This window comes from Rhynchophorus ferrugineus, unplaced genomic scaffold (assembly GCF_030347505.1).
Source record: "Rhynchophorus ferrugineus isolate W39M unplaced genomic scaffold, kcgeb_rfMv2 rfM9, whole genome shotgun sequence".
Taxonomy (NCBI): Eukaryota; Metazoa; Arthropoda; class Insecta; order Coleoptera; family Curculionidae; genus Rhynchophorus; species Rhynchophorus ferrugineus.
In genome coordinates, this window is record NW_027472588.1 from 20,504,702 (window position 1) to 20,525,148 (window position 20,447).

Sequence of the window (20,447 nt, forward strand, 5' to 3'; positions counted from 1 at the left end):
AACATTTATCTATTATAAGAATATATCACGCCGGCTTGGTTGACATAGTGGTAAAAGCGACAGGACGGTCCTCCTGCTGTTGCGATAGTCGAGGGTACGATTCCTGCTGGGGCATTGTCGTAATTTATATTTGTGATTGATTAACATATGCGATTGGCTGTAGGCAAGAGTTGCAAAATCCAATAAGAAAAATGATCCCAGTCACGCCAGTAACCAGACCGGGTAAGAGCGGATGTCTTCTGGAAGGATCTCCAAAATTGCTCATTCGTCAGTCGGTAAGCTTAATGCCGAGAATCGTGGTTCGGAGCCCACGTTAAAGGGTAGATTCAGTCCAGATAAACCTTCGTCGGTAAAAAGGAGAGTTTAAAATATACAATAAAGAACACATCATATTAATGGACGATAACATATTGTGATCATCTTATAGTAGGGATATAGAAAAAAAGAGCGAGATTTTTGGCGATATATCGATATATTTTGTAAACGATATTTTTCAAAAAAATTAAAGATATTTCTTAAACCTTTAGTACCTAATTTTAAAGGTTTATTACTACTTTTTCCAATATTTAGAGAATATCGATATTTTTCTCGGCGACCGACATTTTGTTTTCCTTCTCTGTTCTGCTCCGTGGCAATCTATTTCATAACAATAATGCTCATCTTTTGAATTAATTGTTATTACATTTTTTAATGAAAGAACTTCAATCTCTGGCCAAGATATATAGTCCCATATGTTTTGCATGCTCCTCTTGTGGGAATTTTATTGTTGGTAAATGTTTACTCGATTGCAGTTAAAATACGTTTCAAAATTACGCTTAACTCATAGTTATATCATATTTTGCATATGTATCATTATTTGTCGTATATTCTGTCTCCATTCTTGTTATCTTCCAATTAATGTCCTAACCTCAGATCTTCAATTCGTGTGTCAAGATTCCTTCTATTAGTTCTGCGCTGTTATATCAGCTGACGACGTTGCATTAAACATGATTTGGAACTTGTTTATGTACTGTGATTGTGCTTTGGAACGTGTGAAAATGCAGAGACAACGTTGCAAAGTCTATACAAAGTATACAACTGCAAAAAATGCGTTAGAAACTTAGTTTTCATCACCGGCGAGTAGTGAAAGCGATTTCCTGTGGAAGAAAAACATTTAATTTCAAAGGATTTATTTGATGTGAATACAGCACATAGTTTGTTCATAGATGGCTCTAAGTGCAGTTTGAAGGCAGCTATATTCCACATTGCAAATAAAAAATTATCCTTTCCAATTGCTCATACAGTACAAACTCGGTATGTTATGTTATGACACAATGTGTACACTTTTGGCCAACCTCGAATACAATGAGCATTAATGGAAAATCTGTGGTGATCGAAAATTAAAAAAAAATTGTACTTAATTTCGAAATATTAAAGTAATTTTCATGTTCATTATAGGTTATTGGTCTAATAACAGCGATTGCGAACTTATTGTCACCTCATCACATTAAGTTTCGCCTTATTAAGAACTTTAAGAAGAAGCGCTTAATCGGGAAGGACCAGCTTTCAAGTACTTAACCAAGTTGTTTTTATAGCTGCCATACGTAAAAATCAAAGACATAATATTTGCCAGACCTGATATTTGAAAACTATTAGATGACACAAAGTCTGATGTAGCGGCAGCATGGGCATCATTTCAATGTGTTGTTCACAATTTTATCGGTAAACACAAATCAGCCTTATCTGATGAAGCATGAAATCGACAATTTGTTGCAAAATTACTACAAGGTTAGAGGTAGAATATCTCTCAAAATACATTTTCTGAATTCACATTTTGATTTTTTTTCAACAACACTTGGGCGACATGAGCAACGGGCAAGGAAAGCCACTACTCCAAGATATAGCAAAAATGTAAAGACGATATAAAGGATTTTGGGACGAAGGCATGATGAGCGGTTACTGTTGGATTCTAATACATAAAACAGATCCCAAGCAGTATAAAAGACTCAGTTCAACCTTTATTCATTTCTGATTTATACTCTTTAATTCAATAAATGGCAGTTAATGGTCAAAAATAATAAAATAATGAATTTTTTTAATATTCAGAGAACTTTAAGTAATTTTAAAAAACAGGTTTTAGTTGTTCTGATCCCAAACCGTGTATACTTGTGTAATTCTTTTAAAGTAAAATAATTAATTTTAACCGATAATTTCTTGCCACTGCTACTTTAGTTTTATGGTGTATATTTTAAGGAAATCCCGAAAATGGTATTCGTTGATCTTCCGTCACTTCAAATAGTAGAACTGCAACAGAATCAGATCAGATCGATAGCGCCGAATGCATTTACGGCAGTCCAACATCTGTTAATGTTAAACCTAAGCGACAACGAAATATCATCTATGGAGGACGCTGGCCTAAAAGGTGTCAAATCTTTGGAAATGCTCGACTTGAGTCGAAATCAAATTAAGGCCGTAGTAAGCTCAACTCTTGAACAAATGGAGTGGATGGTAAGTAATCAGCAGGAAAATACATAACGTGATAACAAGATTTAATCAACTAACACCTGGTTTTAGGTGGAACTGCGATTAGATGATAACAAAATATGTGGAGTGCATGGATCGCCGTTTAATAACATGCTTCGGTTGAGGGTTTTGAGTTTGAAAAATAATCAACTCATGTCATTTCCTGAACGCGCCATTGAAAGAATACGTAGCAATATTGCTATATTGGATATAAATGGTAAGTAACATTATATTAATTTATTATTATAGATATTTCATACCCATATAACATATGACACTTGATATATCATGATATATGCTTGAATGCATATGATATATTAATATTTGAATAGATTCCAGTATCCAGAAATTGGAAATTTCAAAAGGTGGTTTTTAAAACAGCTAAAATACCAACTTGTGAATATACTGTAATGAACAGAGTTAGTATAGTCTATCCAATAAAACAGCCAATGCACGTCATTAAAATTTATGACGTCGGCAAGACGCAATGTTGCAATTTATAATTTTGGTTTACAATATTTGCTGGCTTGTAACCTATAATTATTATGACTAATGTTTTGAAGAATTTTGTAGACATTTGACAAAAGGGTCGGCCAGTAGCAAAACAAATCGAATTTTATAGACTGATTCGATTACATGTTCTGGCGCATAAGAAGGCATTATGTCTCTTTTTAACTATGGTAAAATAATAAGTATAGTCTGTTCAAAGTTTATTTGTATATGCGTCATCGAAATTGGTGATGTCAAAACGTCGCAATGCTGCCGCATCAGCTCTGAGTTTTAGTTCAGTTTGGCTTTCAAGTACAACAAAATTCTAATTTAAATAAAATAATTAAACAAAAATACTGTTATCAAATATAATTTATTTTAACATTATAGTCCAATTAGTGCATATATCATCGAAGGACTTAAAACTACCATTAAGATCACATGTATAATAGTTTGTAGGTTAAAGTTGTTTTATTATATTTACCTTTAACTCTTTTCTACACCACCCATGAGGTAGAGTTCTAGGCGTTTTTTTTATGTAGTGGTATCCCCATGGAGACTTAATCCACCTAATTAACAATTATATATCAAAGTAATGTATTTTACTTCCATTAGAGAGCATATTTACCTCTTTACGTTGTCAAGTCATCTTGATAACAGTGTATTTTTTATTTCTTCTGCTACTACCACTGTATACCATTCTTGATAAAATTAATCACTGAATTCTGCCTAATGCATTTACCATATCTACAAAACTACTATTCAACTACTCCTGATATATTGTAACCTAATGCTCATGTTTATTTCTGAACAATTACAATTATATCTGTGCACACAAATCCTTCACGCCCTACAATACCATTTTATACAGTTATATTTTATTAATTATGTGCATACCTTTAGTTGTTTCCACTCTCATCACTCTGTCTCAGGAAGTTCATCATTGCACAGCATTGTCACATACCCTAAAAGTTTCCTTTAGTCATTTTCACTTTCCGAGTTACTGCCCAAGTCAATCACTAAACTGTTAATTTCCAATCTGTCTAACATATGTTCGTGATCCACCATTTATCAATTACTTCCTCCATATGTCTTATTGAGTCCATCCAAATCGAAGGTGTTATGATCCACTATTCTTCCTTACACATATCCAAACAGTTCATGATGGAATATCCTTCTCGACCAGCATGTCTATTATAATAAATCTGGTACCCATCATATCAACTCGATAGGATTGAATATACAGTGATAGGGAGGAAGTCATAATACTATGTAACCTATATAGTTCAGCCATCTGATCTACAATATATCTTTTTCAAGCATATTTATAAAAAAAAATTAAATTGCAAAAAACGCAATTGCAAACATTTCATTTATATTTACCTAGTAATAATTTGTAACAGTTCAGTTTTTAGCATAATCTCTTTAAAACATAATTCATTTTTTGAAAGCTATTCCTTCATTATAGCCTTTGTTGATGCTATTATTGGAATTTTTTCCACCAGTGTCCTATGATATGGTGCATTGTCCAAAATAATAACTGATGGTTCCTCGATGTGTTTAACAATTGATTTTCAAACCTTAACAAAAACATGTTATGGTTAATTTCTACATGGTAATCGCCCTTGGATTTGGAGGAAAATACTACTTCTGCACCAGGAATAAAACCATTCTTATTCCCTGCATGAATAACAATATATCTGCAATTAATTATTAACAAATATTATGATCAACAAAACCTAATCAAATACTATTTTAACTTTTACCTTTTTCCATCAATTTTTGTTGTATTTACACTTTTTACTGTCTTACCAAGAATGCCCCAATGAACTATTTTGAAATATCCAAGTTTCATCAAGATACACAAATTCTAATAATTTATCCTCATTTATTTTACTGTGCGCCTTTAAAATTTTTATTCTTTTTAAGGCAATGCTGGAAGTTCCATTAGACCTCTTCAAGGGTTATCTTTACACCATTTAAATCCTACTCCCTGTAAGAGTGTATGAAGGGAATGTCTTATATCCATCAAAAACCTGCATGTCCCTAACTCTTATGTATACTTTCAGTAGACTAATTTTTTCTCAAATAATTTTATTAAATTAATTATTATTTACGATAAAATAGTTTGTGTACTCACTGTTCTTATTCATTTCGTATATTTGATCTCGAATAGAGCCAATATCAAGATGGTCAAGATTTGTCACCCACTTCGTATGTAGAGGGCTTTTCTTAGTTGAATCTAAGGTATTGTTCTTCATTTTGTAAGCGATGTTATTCACAGTACCCACACTAATATTCAACACAGCAACAATACACTAAAAAACATTTTCAATAAAATTACAGCAACTTATAATATTTAATATTATGAACCTTTTTATTCTATAATCATTCGCGGCGACTACAACTTTCCTTTAAATCTAAGCTAAAGAGTATTTTATCTCCCTCAAGATAAAATCCATTTACAATCTGCTTTTGATAGTAACATCTCTTTTTATTACCACCAGTAGTGACCCTCTAAACATTTTCTGCGCCGTCATGCTGACTACTTTATTGAACCAAAAATATGATTACGTTAAATTTTAACGTCCGTTATGTTTTTGTGCTTGCACAAAGTAACAAAAGAACAGTTTTAAAGTATTAAAACATGTATTCCAAATTATTAAAAACAGAAGATAATTAAAATACTGCCCACTTTTTCCAAATAGTTACATTTGATGAAAAAGACGGAAATATTTTATGGAAATTATATTTTTCTAGCTTTGCTTTTGGCAAATTCGTTAATAAGATTTCTAATATTTAGCTCCTTTAAAAAGTCAGACCATAGAAATGATAGCAACATTTTCTATTCGCTTCTGACTCATTCTAGATTATAAGTAATCCTTAATTTTAATTTAAACAATGATCTCTTAGCTGTAGTTGTATAAACTGGTATAGTTAAATTTAGATTAATTAGTATAGATGAAAAGAGTTATATTATTTATCATAATATAATTGAGTGTCAGACGACGTCAAATTTTTAACGAAATTTTGTAGAAATTTTAATTCATGTAAATGTTCTGCCCTGTCTATATCTTTTTCGTTTCAATTTTTATTAGTTAAGGTTTTAGCAAGCTTTTTACAACAATTAAATTGATCTTGATTAGAATTATTAATTCTATTCAAACCATACGGAGTGCAGACGTATCTTTCAGAACGTTCTGTTGTAAAAACACCCGTATTACTGTTGGTGTTATAAAAGTGTCGCTCATAAAAAGTGAACCTAGTCCTAGTCTCAACCATTGTAGGATGAGAACGTGATTTAAAACGTGTACTATTGAATGTGAAATTTAAAATTTATTTTCTATCTTCTAGGAATTTTCTTTCTTATTTTCGGAACGGTTAATCGAGCAAGCAAAATATGACGCGCGTAAAAAAATTAAATTAAACATTTAATAACTATTAAGTGATATGTACGGTTAATTTCAATACATAATGACTAATCCACAACATCTTTCTGTCGATTTATCAATTGAATAAATCACTATTCAAAATAACGATCAACTGCCAATAACTGAAACCCCTCAAATGCACAAATGAAACATTGTTACAAACAAAAAACGCTTGAGAAGTCCCGAAGGATAAGTCATCCGAAAACAGACGAAAATTAGGGACAATTGGCTTCAAAAACCTATCCAAACATACAATAGTTTCAGTGCCCTGACAGAAGAAAATCAGAACAACTAAAAAAGCCAACCAAAAGCAATTTCCAGGCCACCCCCAATAACAATATATAAGGTAGGTGTTGTTAAACATCTGCATGACTTGCTCAAAACAATATGTAATAATTACATAATAAAAACAATCGGATTTGAAACAATGAAGATTCCAAGTGTTTGACTCTGAACATTCAAAGTTTTAATAAGAGAATTGGACAATAGAAGCACGCAGTACCATACTTTTCGACCAAAACTTTTAAATTTGACATAAAAGGACATCATCACGCCACCGATTCAAATACAATTAAAGCAGCCCTAGCTGAACAAGGCCACGAAGTTGTAAATATACTTAATATTAAACACCATGCAACAAAGGGCCAATGCTAATGTTTTATATTAATTTGAAGCCAAAAGAAAATAATAAACATGTTTACGAGATTAAGTATTTGGATCACAATGTCATTAAATGTGAGCCACCATACACATAAAGGCAAATTATAGGGGATGCCTAGTCCATAAAGCGTTGCAACAAAATTTTATCCAGCACTGAGAGAAAAAAGAAACTTACAGCCACCAAAATAGCCCATACCATTTAACTCGCCTGAAGCACCAATACAACACCCTCATATATCATACGCACACGCAGTAACCAACAATCAGACCCAACCTAACACACAGACAACGCCAATCACCACTGACCCTCTAAGTACTATTAGTAAATTAGAGGAAATGATGGGTAAACTTATGGAGCATATGAGTACAATGATGAATTTACTCACCGTCGTCGTTACCAAGCTAGCCTAATGACTGATAGCCATTACAGCAAATACAAAATAGCCGTATGGAATGCTAATGGACAGTAATATATCAGGGAGCTTAAAATGTTCTTATATGAATAAAATATTGATATCATGATGGTATCCGAAACACATTTCACTAATAGAAATTATTTACGGATTTTGAAATACAAGCTGTATCATACAAAATATCCAGATGATAAAGCACATAGAGGAACATCTATAATTATTCGTGAAAACATAAAACACTGTGAAAGAGAGAAATTTAGCGAGGAATATTTACAAGCCACCAGTGTAACCATTGAAGAAGTGCACGGGCCATTAAAAATGAATGCTATCTATTGTCCGCCTAAACACACAACAAGGCAGAACAATACCACGGTTTCTTTAACACGCTGGGTAATAGATTCATTGTCGGAGGAGAATGCAAAATAATGTAATGAGAATGTAATGTGGAGTACAGAAAAAGGCGAAGAATTGGTCAAAACGATAAAGACACATAACTTACGCATATCTCTACTGGTGAGCCAACATATTGGCCGTCAGATAGAAATAAAATTTCCGGTACCATAGACTTTTGTGTTACAAAAAATATTGGCACCAAAACGTGCAAAGCTGAATCATGTTTCGATCTATCGTCTGATCACTTACTAGTTATTATAACAGTGAACTGAAATATTCTCAACAAAGCAAAACCACCTTCCTTGCATAAAATCAAAACCAACTGGCCATAATTTAAAGAGAAATTTGTCAGTTTAATATCTCTAAATTTACCTCTCAAAACAGAAAGAAATACATAAATAGCAGCAAAATATATAACAAAATCTATACGCATGGTACGAAACACCTAATAGCACGACATATCAAAGGTTTAATTATATTTCATCTACAATTAAAAAATTGCCGAAAAGAGAAAACTGCGAAAAACCTGGCAACAAATCAGAACAGAAGAAAACAAGAGAAAATTCAACAAGGCCACAAAAGAGCTGAAAGAACTAATAAATAAGGAACAAAATCAGGGAATTCAAAACTATTTAGAAAACAACGCCAACAGATGCAATGGAATATTCTCTCTGGAAAGTACCAAAAAATTAAAAAACCTCAACAACATAATCCACCTATTAAAATTGACAACAATACCTAGGCTAGGAATGATAAACATAAAGCGGAAGTTTTCTATAAATATTAAAAGACACTATTTAATCCGTACCCGTCTGAAATATCCGCAACAGAAGAAAATAACATAGTTGATTTTCTTAGCACTCCGTTTCAAATGGATCTTCCACATGAGAAATTTACTGTTAAACAAGTAAAAGAAATAATACATAAAGAAATCAATTCTAAAAAGCTCCTGGTTTTGACCTAATAACTGGAACAATCTTAAAAGAACTGTCAGGAAAGTGCATCAAATTAAAAACATTCATATTTAATGCCCTGCTAAGACTTAATTACTTTCCTAGCACTTGGAAAGTGGCTCAAATCATTATGATTCTTAAACCTGGGAAAAAATCAAAAGACATCTCCTCTTTTCGTCCTATAAGCCTGATACCTGTAATCTCTAAACTATTCGAAAAATTATACATTAAGGGACTTAAAATAATAGCAGAGGAGAGAAATATTATTCCAGACCATCAATTTGGCTTCCGTAATAAACACGGAACAACAGAACAAATACTAGTTATAAAATACAAATATTAGACAACCTAATTAACAAAAACTTGAACGATAAAAAATATTGCTCCGCTACATTTCTCGATATTTCTCAAGCCTTCGACAAGGTGTGGCACACTGGACAGCAGGTTAAATTGAAAAAGCTTTTGTCACATACACACTTTCAATTGCTGAAATCGTACCTCACAGACATTTTATTGTCAAACATGATGACAAATACACTGATCTACACCCAATATATTTGGGTGTTCGGCAAGGCAGTGTTCTTATCTTATGTATACAGCTAACCTACCGACCTCAAGAAACACTACTGTTGCGACATATGCTGACGATACAGCCGTTTTATCATCACACGAGGATCCAATATCAGCCACAAGAAACCTCCAACTTCATCTTAACCAAGTCGAATTGTGGTTGAAAACGTAGCGTATCAAAGCAAATGAGACAAAATCTACCCATGTGACATCCGCCCTTTGTAGAAGAACATGTCCCTCAGTAAAATTGAATAATCATGAACCGCAAGCAGGCAACGTTAAACATCTGGGAAGGCATTTCGGTCGACGTATGACATGGAAAAAACATATTTTGCTGTATAAGTCAATACTTAAGCCCATTTGGACCAATGGTACTGAACTGTGGGGTACTGCTAGCAAATCTAACATAGATATCCTCCAGAGGTTCCAGAATAAAGTGTTGCGAGCGATCGTCGTTGCCCCATATTATGTATCCAACAAACTGCTTAAGCGTGATATCCCCATAGAACCCATAACCAGTGTGATTCTGTTAGTACGAAGTACTCTGAACGACTATTAGTGCATCCCAATGCACTCGCCAAACAGTTAAATGTGCGCGATGATGGTGAAGTGCGTAGACTCAAACGCAAACTGCCATACGAACTGATTAATAGACACATAGAGTGAGATTTAATAATCTCTAGAATAAGCTAGAATAGTTTTTAGACTAAGTTAGGATAGACTTTAAAATAAGTTAGAATAATATCTAGAATAAGATTTAGATTATAAGTTGTACAGTAGTTCACTTACTGAAGTGATATACTACATTTCAGGATAGTTATATTATATAACTAAAATCAAATAATAATATTATTGCCCACGGGCAGTTTGTTGACGTTCTAGGAACGAAATGTTAAAAACGCTCTTCAATACCAAATTAGTAAATGGCAGATGGCAGATAATAAAATTTCACCACTGGTATTGGTAAATAACCTTTGCTTTTATGTAAATTTGTTGTAATAAAGTTTAAAAAATTGTTGGAAGTTGTTGCTGAGGAAGGTGATGAAGTTATCCAGTTTGCCTATATCAAGGACATCCAATCTATACTCCATATTCATATATCCATATACCCAATCCATATCCCAATACCATATTATTGTTTTAATTTTGAGTATTTCCTGAATGATGTCAGTATATGATCAGTATGTGATTGCTGATGCATGCCTACAATGTATATTGGAGGAGGTTCGTTTTTTAATAGGAAACTATATGTCAGATTAGAGTGTCCTGTCTTCAGTCAGAAGAGTATAGATAATTTACTTCTTAACATATCCATTATTTTTTGACGTTGATAATATTTGAGTTCTGCTGTGTGCGCCTCAAGATCTTTATACCAGAAGGGTATGTTCACTGTTATTGAGTTTTGTTTGCTACCTGCAAGGTAATCCGCTAGTTCATTTCCTCCGATTCCCGCATAGGACGGCAACCACATAAAGGTTATGAACTTTGAGTCTTAATTTTGTTGATAATGACTTCGATCAGTGGGTGTTTGGGATGATTTGACATGAAACTTTTAATTTAATGATTACATAATTGTTGTGTTTATCATTCTGAACAAAATCAAGGGATTTGTATATGGCAACCAATTCAGCTATCAGAATGCCAGTCTCCAAAGGTGAGTAGAAGCTCTTCTCCCGTTCCAGGTTCATTTAAGCAGCTTCCACATGTTCTTCTCTTTTTGCTACGTCTGTATATACGAATTGATAGTTTTTAAATTTTCCCTCCTTAATTTGTTCAAATAAAATGCGTATGCTTTGTGGGTTCATTTCTTTTTCAGGAAATTTGTTCGTTGATAAATTAATGTTTATGACTAGTGGATTATGACAGATCCGATTGTCGTTTGCATTAAAACTACGTTATGCCGTTATGGTTATGGGTTAGATTCAATCTGCTGTTGCACATATCCATGTTGGGCAATTCCTCACATAAAATATAAAGGGGACGGCACAAACAACAGCACACGACATGTAGGCCGTTTTTCGTGCAGCGCTCGGCTCAAACCCATCAATTGCAATCGATAGGACTACCACCAAAGGTTTCATTAGGTTTTAGCAATTCATATTATACCACACCAAACTGATCCCACCAAAGTCAGAGCATTAGCGTGGAATCATGGATATATGGCTTTACTGTTGATGTTTGACTAGGTGGTCCCCAATATTTTTTTGCATTGGATTATCATAATGGATTCACTTTTGATGTTGGTTTGTTAAAGCAATATTTAACCCATGACCAAATACCTTTCAATATATCTTGGCTTCAATTCTTACCGAACGAAATATCCAAGCTTTTGCATCACTTCTATGTTCTTCAGATTTTTGGAAATGGTTTCTTGTGTTACTCTCAACAATTTTGCATATTATTCTTGCATTTTATACGGATCATATTGAGTTATACCTTCAAATACTTGTATTAAAATTTTTTGCCTATCCAGAATATTATTTGTTTTCGGTGTCAAAATCGCCACTTTTAAAACGACGTCCTTCAAGTCCACTATCGCCTTACAAGTACATTAATCCATGGTCCTTCATACCATTTGGATCTCGAAATATTCTTTTTCAAACTTTCATTTTGGCATATTCAAATATCTTACATCGATGTTGCTATCATCTCGCTTTCTTCCATGTTGAATTCCTTGAGCAGTCGTTAAATGATGTGTTTGTCGTTAATGACGAATCTTTAATCCCCCTTCTATTTTCTCTTCTTCTATCCCTCGCGTTCTACTTCTATTATTCTTCATATATTATTTTTTAGAGTTGAAGCCATAAGATAAAGGATTCTTCACAATGCAGAACCAAAGAGAACTTAATGTGTCTGTCTGAAAAATTATTCCTTGAAAATTATTATTATTATTACTAAATTAACAATAAAGCGCTGATTAAAAAACATATCATTGTTAATTATAAAATGTAACAATATTTGATTTAATTATTAATTTGATTATTGATTATTATTGACATGTGACTTTTAATTTTAGAAAATCCATTAGTATGCGCTTGTAATATGTTATGGCTACAAGCATGGCTTCATGAATCAGCTCTTATCGGTCCGAAATGCGCTGATGGGCTCTTGTTGAGGGAATTACATATTCCGAGAGAAGAATGTTCAGAAGAAGAGAGAAACATTGAAGTTGTAGCTGCAGGATGTGAATCTGAACTGCTTTCAGCCCCTGGTTTGTATGGAACATCTCAGGTAGATTTATTTTTCTTCTTTTTTCATCAATAAGTCCCTTAAGTAATTTTAATAAAATATAAAAAATATTTTAGTTATCAGAACAATGGATGAATTTAAAAAATCTTAATAAAACAGAAAGCAAAAATATGCCACCATCTCCAGAAGAATCAGAATATTTTTATGATGAATACGTTGATTATCTAAGTAATGAAACTAGCTCTAACATACTTGATTCCAGTATTAAACGAAATGCTGTTCCAATTATTTCATCACAAGGTAAACTCCATCTTTTATGCGATATTATATTTTTTATATTACTCAATGATTGAAAACGCTTAAAATTTATCAAAAGCATTTTTATATTGAGAAAATATAACTGTGTTGACAATTGTATTTTTTTTCAGAAACAAATAACAAAGCAATTTTAAATGACAAAGGAATACCGAAAGAAGTGAGTCATTCCCCCAGCAGTAGCGGGTTTACATTTTTTGGATTGCCATTGCCCAATCTTGGACCTCTATTTGGACCAAATTCAAAAAAAACCTCTCTCTCAGTGGCACCGATAAAATTAAATGATCGCATAGGAATTGTAAATAAACCACAAAGTATATCAAATTTCGGACGTTTGGAGAAATTGACCCCAAATTTATCCCCTCAGCTGGAAGCAGGTACATAGAACCTGAAAATGTGCACTAGAAATAACTAATTATAATAAATCTCCACAAATTTATAAACATTATTTAGGCCTTTCTAGCCAATTTGTATGCAAGTATGAAAATGTTTTAAAGAGTTTTGAAAATTCATTGATTTATACTTAAATGATTCATTAAAATTACAAAAATTACAAAAAATATATTAATATCTTATTGTTATACATAATAAGCCTTTTCAATTTACTCATTCACAAATAAAATAAGATTGTATGATTTTAGGTTTTATACCAATATTACCAGGTTCGGGAGGTTTCAAACCAATGCCTAATCCATTTGAATATCGTCAACAATTACCAACCATTTCGCAAATACAACCTTCTCAACCTAAACCAAATAAAGTAACAATATCGACAACTAGTAAAAATAGTATAGAAAAACAGCAAACCCACACAGAAATATCTTCTAATATACCTACAACAGTATCATCTGCCAATATTGCGAATTCGCCAGCTACTTCGCCTTTTGCTGCTACATCTTCATCTATTCATACTGAAAGTTCTGTAAGACCTACTACTACAATAAAAAATAAAAGCGAGCCAAAAATGGAGATACAAATTATTACCAGCACAGAATCTTTTGAAGAAACTACTATAGATCATACCGAGGATACCACCGTTTTAAGAATGGATACTACTACAGTTATTGATGTTTCGCCTAATAAAGTCAGCATCATTAAATCTCCTTTAGAATTTGAAAAAGAATATGTTAAAGCCATTCCCCAACCGGCATTTTTAATACCCGGAGGTCAGCAACTTATAAAAAAAATGGCTACTATAACAAAAGTCCATTCCCCAAATACAGATTCCTTAAGAGAACCTTTGCTTTCAATTCAAGAAACACAAAATATTACTACTGAATTACAAAGTGGTATTAAAGGTGAAACTCCTACTAGTGATATGTCATGGTACTTTGCAACATATAATAACACAAAGCGTGAAACTTTTAAAAACCAGAGTACAACCGTCAGAGGTTACAATAAAATAATCATATTGATATTAAGCTATTTCATGTTAGAAAAAATATATATATTATTATAAAAATAAATATAAAAATTACATTATCTGCAATTAGGTTTAAAATATATTTTGTTTTTTGTATACATATTTATTTTTTATATTTAAGAAAAATAAAGTTATTGAATATTGATTCATTGATTATTACTGTCGTCTTCTAGACCTATTGGAATTGTTGGAGAAATGAACAAAAAAAGACTGTATAAATAAAAGGATAATAATTAGGTAAAAGCTGATAAGGTAAGTGTTAAGAAATATTATGTAAAGATAAAAGACAATATAAAATGAAGTTATGTACAAATTTAATTTTAAATTTTAAATTTAGGAATAATATAAATGGCCAAATTGTAGGAAAGTAGATGTTTTCAAAAAAAAACAGATTGGCTAAATTTAATAAAAAACAGTAGCATCTCCTGATAAGAATTTTCAGCTTTTACTATTTTTAAATTTTTTTTATAAATTAGGTTACCCTGTGGTTTCTATTAATGTTTATAATCAGAAGTGTCTATTTCAGAGATTAACTTTTTTCAATTAAAATAACTGTTAAACAATCATCATTTAATAATAAAATAAAAGATAAACATATCATTGAAATGTGTTTTATTATGTTGTATTAATGTTACATAAAATAATCTATGAATATAATTCATTTTGTAAAGGTATGAACAAATGAAACCCCCTTACTTCTTCTTCTCCTCTTTTTTGGTATCTTTATCTTTTTCTTTTTCCTTATCTTTACTTTCCTTTTCTTTTTTGTCATCTTTTTTGCCTTCTTCTGCATCCCTATTTGTTAATTTATTATTTATAAGGTTATGCAGAGCTACAATTGATCGCACTAATGCAGCTAGGTAAACTACCAACATTTGATCATTATTTTTTACATAGAATGACTTATTAAATTGAACTTGATTAATGTCAGGTAATAAGTTAAATATATCTTGTAGCTGATAGACAACTTGATGATTAATAGGAAGCTTTTCTTCACTAACTTGAATTAAATAATCTCGAATATCTCTCAACTGAGAATGCAAACCTTTTAAACCCAAAAGTTGGTTGGTAATTCTTTGTGATAAAGTACCCACCGTTGTATCTTTAATGTCTCTTAATAAGTGTTCTACACCTACTTCTTCTGCTTCTTCTGCACCAATTTCACTAGGCACATGTTCAAATGTTTTAGAAGTTGGAGAGCCATCATCATGAACTTCCTCTACTGCTTGATAAGCTTCTGTAGGTAGACCTAAATCCTTTGGCTTGGCATCAATTATAACAAGGACTGAATTGGGACAATATCTGCGAATTAATTCATTAATCGCTATATCATTTTGATGCAGCTTTGGTCCTGTATGATACCAGCCAACAACCCTTTCCCTAGCATTAACTTTTTTAAACATGCCGTACATATTCTCTAGGTAATCATGGTCCAAAAACCATACAGATTTATCCTTTTCATCTTCATCAAATGGAACTAAAATTATAAATTATAGATAGTTATTTAAACATAACATATACTGAAAAATGGTCTAACCTGCAAAACTATTTGATACATCCAAAACACCTTTAGCCCTCCAACAACCAAGTAATACACCAACAACGCGTTTTTGATTACCGATTTTTCCCATACGATTAAAATGGTCCACTACACTTAATAAAACTAAAGGGTGAACCACCACTTTATTAGTTGTAACGTCTTGACTCGGCATTTTTCTTTTCTTTAATTGCAAACAGTAAAGATGATAAATAAATTTTTGACACTTATGACAAATGACAACTATAATAGTATTGTTCCATTATAATCCCTTTTTATGAATATGTGACTCTTTGGTATATGATGGGTTATTTATGTCAAATCTGTTTTATTTTTTAAACCTGACTGTAGATTAATAAATTAATATTAGTAAATTTTAATAAAGTTGATTTATAATTCGACTATAGAAAGCGATTTTTTATATTATATTAGTGTTGGGAACAATCGACTGAAATCGACTATCGACTGTTCAGTAATTGACTACTTTTTACTACCGACTATTTCATCCCTATTTTTGATTCGACTGTTTTTACTAGTAACTGTTTACAGGCGACTGTTTTCAGTCGCTATTTTCGGTCCGACTGATTTTATTACTATTTACTATCGACTGTCTCAGTCGTTTACTTTTAGATAATATTTTCGGTTCTACTAGTTCATTCGAATGATTTTTAAGGTTCTGGCATTCTGTCCTAGCCGCGACCTTGAAAGTAATGCGTCGAATTTATGCTTATATCGATTTATATGTAAAATATGTGCTTTTATGTTTTTTGCAGTTTGCTTGCGAATAACTATATATTGTAAATTAATATAGCAGCATTTTGGAACGCTAGCTTTCGAGGGCAAAAAAAATAAATTGTAAATGATAAATATTAAGATACTTTTGACTGGCATAATAGGTAATACTTTGGACTGGTATAATAGCTAATACTTTTTTGATAAACTTTCACGATTTTTGTCCAGGCCTCTTGTTTGTCGAAACTTTTTTCCTAAAATCTTGAAAACAAAAATTAGCTTCCAAGGGTTTCAGAAATTGCATAGATTCAAAAGATTTGAAGAGTTTTTTTACAGTAGCAGTTGTTAAATTTCTTTTAAAAATATTAACGATAAAGAGGTGAATAAATTATATTAAATATTTGTAATAAATACATTTTCTGATAGGAAAACTCTACTTTCATATTTTATTGGCTATTAAGAAGAGCACCACAGTTTTTATTTGTTAAAGAATGGACTATCTTAATAGAATATGTTCAACTTTTAAAACCCATTGAAATAATGACCACCGAGTTATCTGGTGAAAGATATCCCGACGATGTCTTTAATTATATGGTTAATAAGAGGTCTGCAACATTTCATCAAATCCAGGATTTTAACAAGTGAATGGGGAAAAAATGACAAAATTGTCTATTAGACGTCATCAATAAAAGACTGGCAATTTTAGAAATGAATACGATATGCGGGAAATCCACGTTTTTAGATCCTAGATTTAAAAAAGCAGGATTTGGTATTGCAAATAATGCTGAGGCGATACAAAAAGTTACCAAGAGGTATCTTTCATTCTAACTTCAAAAAATACGAATATAGTTCCACAATTCGAAATTCAAGACAAAACTACTGACCAAGGATGTATTGACATCTGGAGATATTTTGATAAAAAAATGACTAGAATGAAAGAAGTAATTACTCCAAGTACTGCAGCAACTTAACAGATTTAGCAGTATTTGGAAATTCCATTTATTGGGCGTTTAGAAAACCCATTGGATTTTTAGCAAACCCATAAAATGAAACTACCTGAATTATATCAGTTACACGTAAAATATTCCTCTATACCCGCAACATCTGTCCCCTGGGAACGAGTTTTTTCAAAATCTGGGCAAATAATTAACGATCGAAGAAACCACCTCACGGGAGAAAAGTTGAACAAAATAATATTCACAGTAATTTAAAAATATTTTTGTTCAAAAATAAATAAAACTTTTATTTAAAAAGGGTCTGGTAGTTGTAGGATCATTTTTAGGTTCATCATGGATTCGATTTTTCAATGAATCATTAATTCTTAGGTTTTATTTAAGTTATATTGTACTATTTATATTTATTATGCTATGTTATTTAAAAATAGCAATTAATATATTAAAACACCATAAAACATTTGAGGTGTTATTATTGCATTCCTTTTTACACATCCACAGAACATTCAGTATAAAAGTAATCCTACTTCCTTTAAAATTATATTATTTATTACATGATAATACAAATTAGTAATTTTTTTTCTTCTCTTTTTTAAAGTTATCAGCGAATGAATATATATACATCTCTGTCTCGCTTATATTACCATTCTAGAATATAAAAACATTTAAAATTTACTGGTCCAAGCATTTATCTACGTCCTTTCCTGTCTCACATTTTATACAGACAAGAATTCATACATCTTCGTCTGACATCAGGAATGAAAAAAACAGTCGAATCGTGCATTTGACCGAAAATAGTAATTACTATTTTCAGTCCAATATATAATAATATAGTAATAATATAGTCCAATAATATAGTAATTACTATTTTCAGTCGCTATTTTTTTGACTCTCGACTGTTTCGGGCACTATCGACTGTTTCGACTGTTTTCAGCCGATAGTTCCCAACGTTATATTATATCGATTATTAAAAATTAAAAGTATCGATATGCTCACAAAAAATTAGAGAATGAAACGTTTCTCTTTTCTTTTAATGCCCTAATGCTTTTATATGTCTAATGATAAATTTTAAAACAGTAGAGTTCCAAACAAAAATGTTAAAAGATATGAAATTACATAGTTCTTAAGCAATAAACAAAATTAACCTTTAAAAATTACCGTAACTTAAAAGATTAAGAATGCACATTTTATATAAGAATTATTTAGCTTTAAATAAATCGATAATACCAAAAACTATATGCAGATTGAAATCATCACGATCATCATCTCAATACTGTCTTGATCAGTTAAGGTAAATAACATATATTAAATAACGCTAACGTTATATTATTACTTTTTTAGAAATTACGATTATGAAAACTTTGTTTGTACAATTCTTTTAAAAAATATTCCACGATCGGTAGCTCTAGCTGTAAGAAGTTTTAATGTAGAAGTTTCTAGAGTAGCTGAACAAGTTTCGCAAGAAACAATAGGTTTAATGAGGCTAAAATTTTGGGAAGAAGCTATTGATAAATGTTATTCAGGAAATATAAAATATGTTCCAAAACATCCTGTTACGACAGAACTATATAAGGTACTTTATATGATGATTTGATTTATTTACTTTTAATTACGCTCTACTAAATTTTATAATATATCTGGTTCCCCAAATTGTTTTTTTGTCAAAGTAATTAATTAAAAGTAAATTCTATTAATTATTTTTTTCAGTAAGAACGATTTATCTAAATAAATTTTTTAGGCTATATCTAAAGCCAACTTAACCAAAAGATATTTAAAGAATTTGGTTTCAGCAAGAACACAATATATAAATGTACATGGATTTAAGACATTAACTGAATTAGAGAAATATTCAGATCAAACAGTTGCTAGTGTATTTTATTTAATTCTGGAAGGTTGTGGTGTCAAAAACGTTGATGCAGATCATGCAGCTTCGCATTTAGGCAAATCTCAAGGGATTATTCAACAATTAAGGTAGTATACCTTAAAATAGTAACTCATTATTTTAATAATGATGCTATTTATAGGAGTATACCACATGCAAGAAAATTAAATTTTCTGCCTATTCCAGAAGACCTATTAATTAAATATCAAATTAGCCAAGAGGAAGTCCTTCGTTCCAAAGAAAGTCAGAAATTGTCTGACTGTGTTTATGAAATAGCAAGCAGAGCCCATCAACATCTTGTCAAATCAAGAAGTTTAATAGACAAAGTACCTGCAAATGGAAGGGCAGCTCTTCTACCAGCAATACCTGTTTCTATATATTTAGACCGATTACAAGAACTTGATTATAATATTTTAGATCATCACTTACAAATTAGAACCTGGAAACTTTTACCAAGTTTGTACATTAATAATTTAAGAAACCGTTATTAACTTAGTTGAATAGAAATATAAGTGTTAACAGATTAAATGTTTTTGTTTTAATAGAGTTCAAGTATTCCATAATTATAATAGGTGGAAAAATGTTCAATGCAGCATTTCAATTAATTACATCAAATGTTTTTTCAAGTTTTAAATTCCAAAATAAATTTGATTGGTTGAATAATCACAAGTATATTTTTCCTTTCAAAGATGAGATCGATAATTAACACAATCTGGACTTATTTTTGAATAGATTTACATTGATATTCCATAAATAATTGAGAAATAAAGCTCTAGGACTAGCGAAACGTCAATCTCCCAATGAATTTGGTTGTTTCTGTCGAACCATGAGGCATTCGGGATACATCTAAGTAGTTTGAATATTTGTAATTAGACTGAAATTAGTGAAACTTGATATAGACACTTGACCCGTATAATACAATGAATTAAGTTAACATTTCAACATAACAAGCAATTAGTAGGTATGGTAAACATATTCGTTCTGAAAAAGGCTTGCTATGCCATG

General features: G+C 31.4%; 3 protein-coding genes across 3 annotated transcripts in view; 2 read left to right on the forward strand and 1 right to left on the reverse strand.

The window, feature by feature from the left end:
- The window catches only part of LOC143202356 (uncharacterized), a 33,003-nt gene extending 18,570 nt beyond the window's left edge, over nt 1-14,433 (forward strand). The window contains exons 8-13 of the mRNA XM_076413827.1: nt 2,233-2,487; nt 2,554-2,719; nt 12,428-12,642; nt 12,717-12,900; nt 13,029-13,292; nt 13,557-14,433. Of these exons, the coding sequence (XP_076269942.1) occupies nt 2,233-2,487; nt 2,554-2,719; nt 12,428-12,642; nt 12,717-12,900; nt 13,029-13,292; nt 13,557-14,374 (1,902 nt within the window). The 3' untranslated portion in view covers nt 14,375-14,433. The remainder of the gene's footprint in view (nt 1-2,232; nt 2,488-2,553; nt 2,720-12,427; nt 12,643-12,716; nt 12,901-13,028; nt 13,293-13,556) is intronic.
- Nucleotides 14,434-14,933: 500 nt separating this feature from the next.
- Nucleotides 14,934-16,131, reverse strand: Rpn8 (Regulatory particle non-ATPase 8). The gene is made up of 2 exons (XM_076413830.1): nt 15,876-16,131; nt 14,934-15,815 (listed from the first exon to the last, which is right to left on the reverse strand). Exons 1-2 carry the CDS (start codon nt 16,048-16,050, stop codon nt 15,031-15,033), a joined length of 960 nt encoding a protein of 319 aa, XP_076269945.1. The 5' UTR covers nt 16,051-16,131; the 3' UTR covers nt 14,934-15,030.
- Nucleotides 16,132-18,554: 2,423 nt separating this feature from the next.
- sicily (NADH dehydrogenase (ubiquinone) complex I, assembly factor 6 homolog sicily) lies at nt 18,555-19,970 on the forward strand. Its single transcript, XM_076415356.1, has 4 exons — nt 18,555-18,851; nt 18,902-19,133; nt 19,299-19,531; nt 19,585-19,970. Exons 1-4 carry the CDS (start codon nt 18,739-18,741, stop codon nt 19,931-19,933), a joined length of 927 nt encoding a protein of 308 aa, XP_076271471.1. The 5' UTR covers nt 18,555-18,738; the 3' UTR covers nt 19,934-19,970.
- The last annotated feature ends 477 nt before the right edge of the window (nt 19,971-20,447 follow it).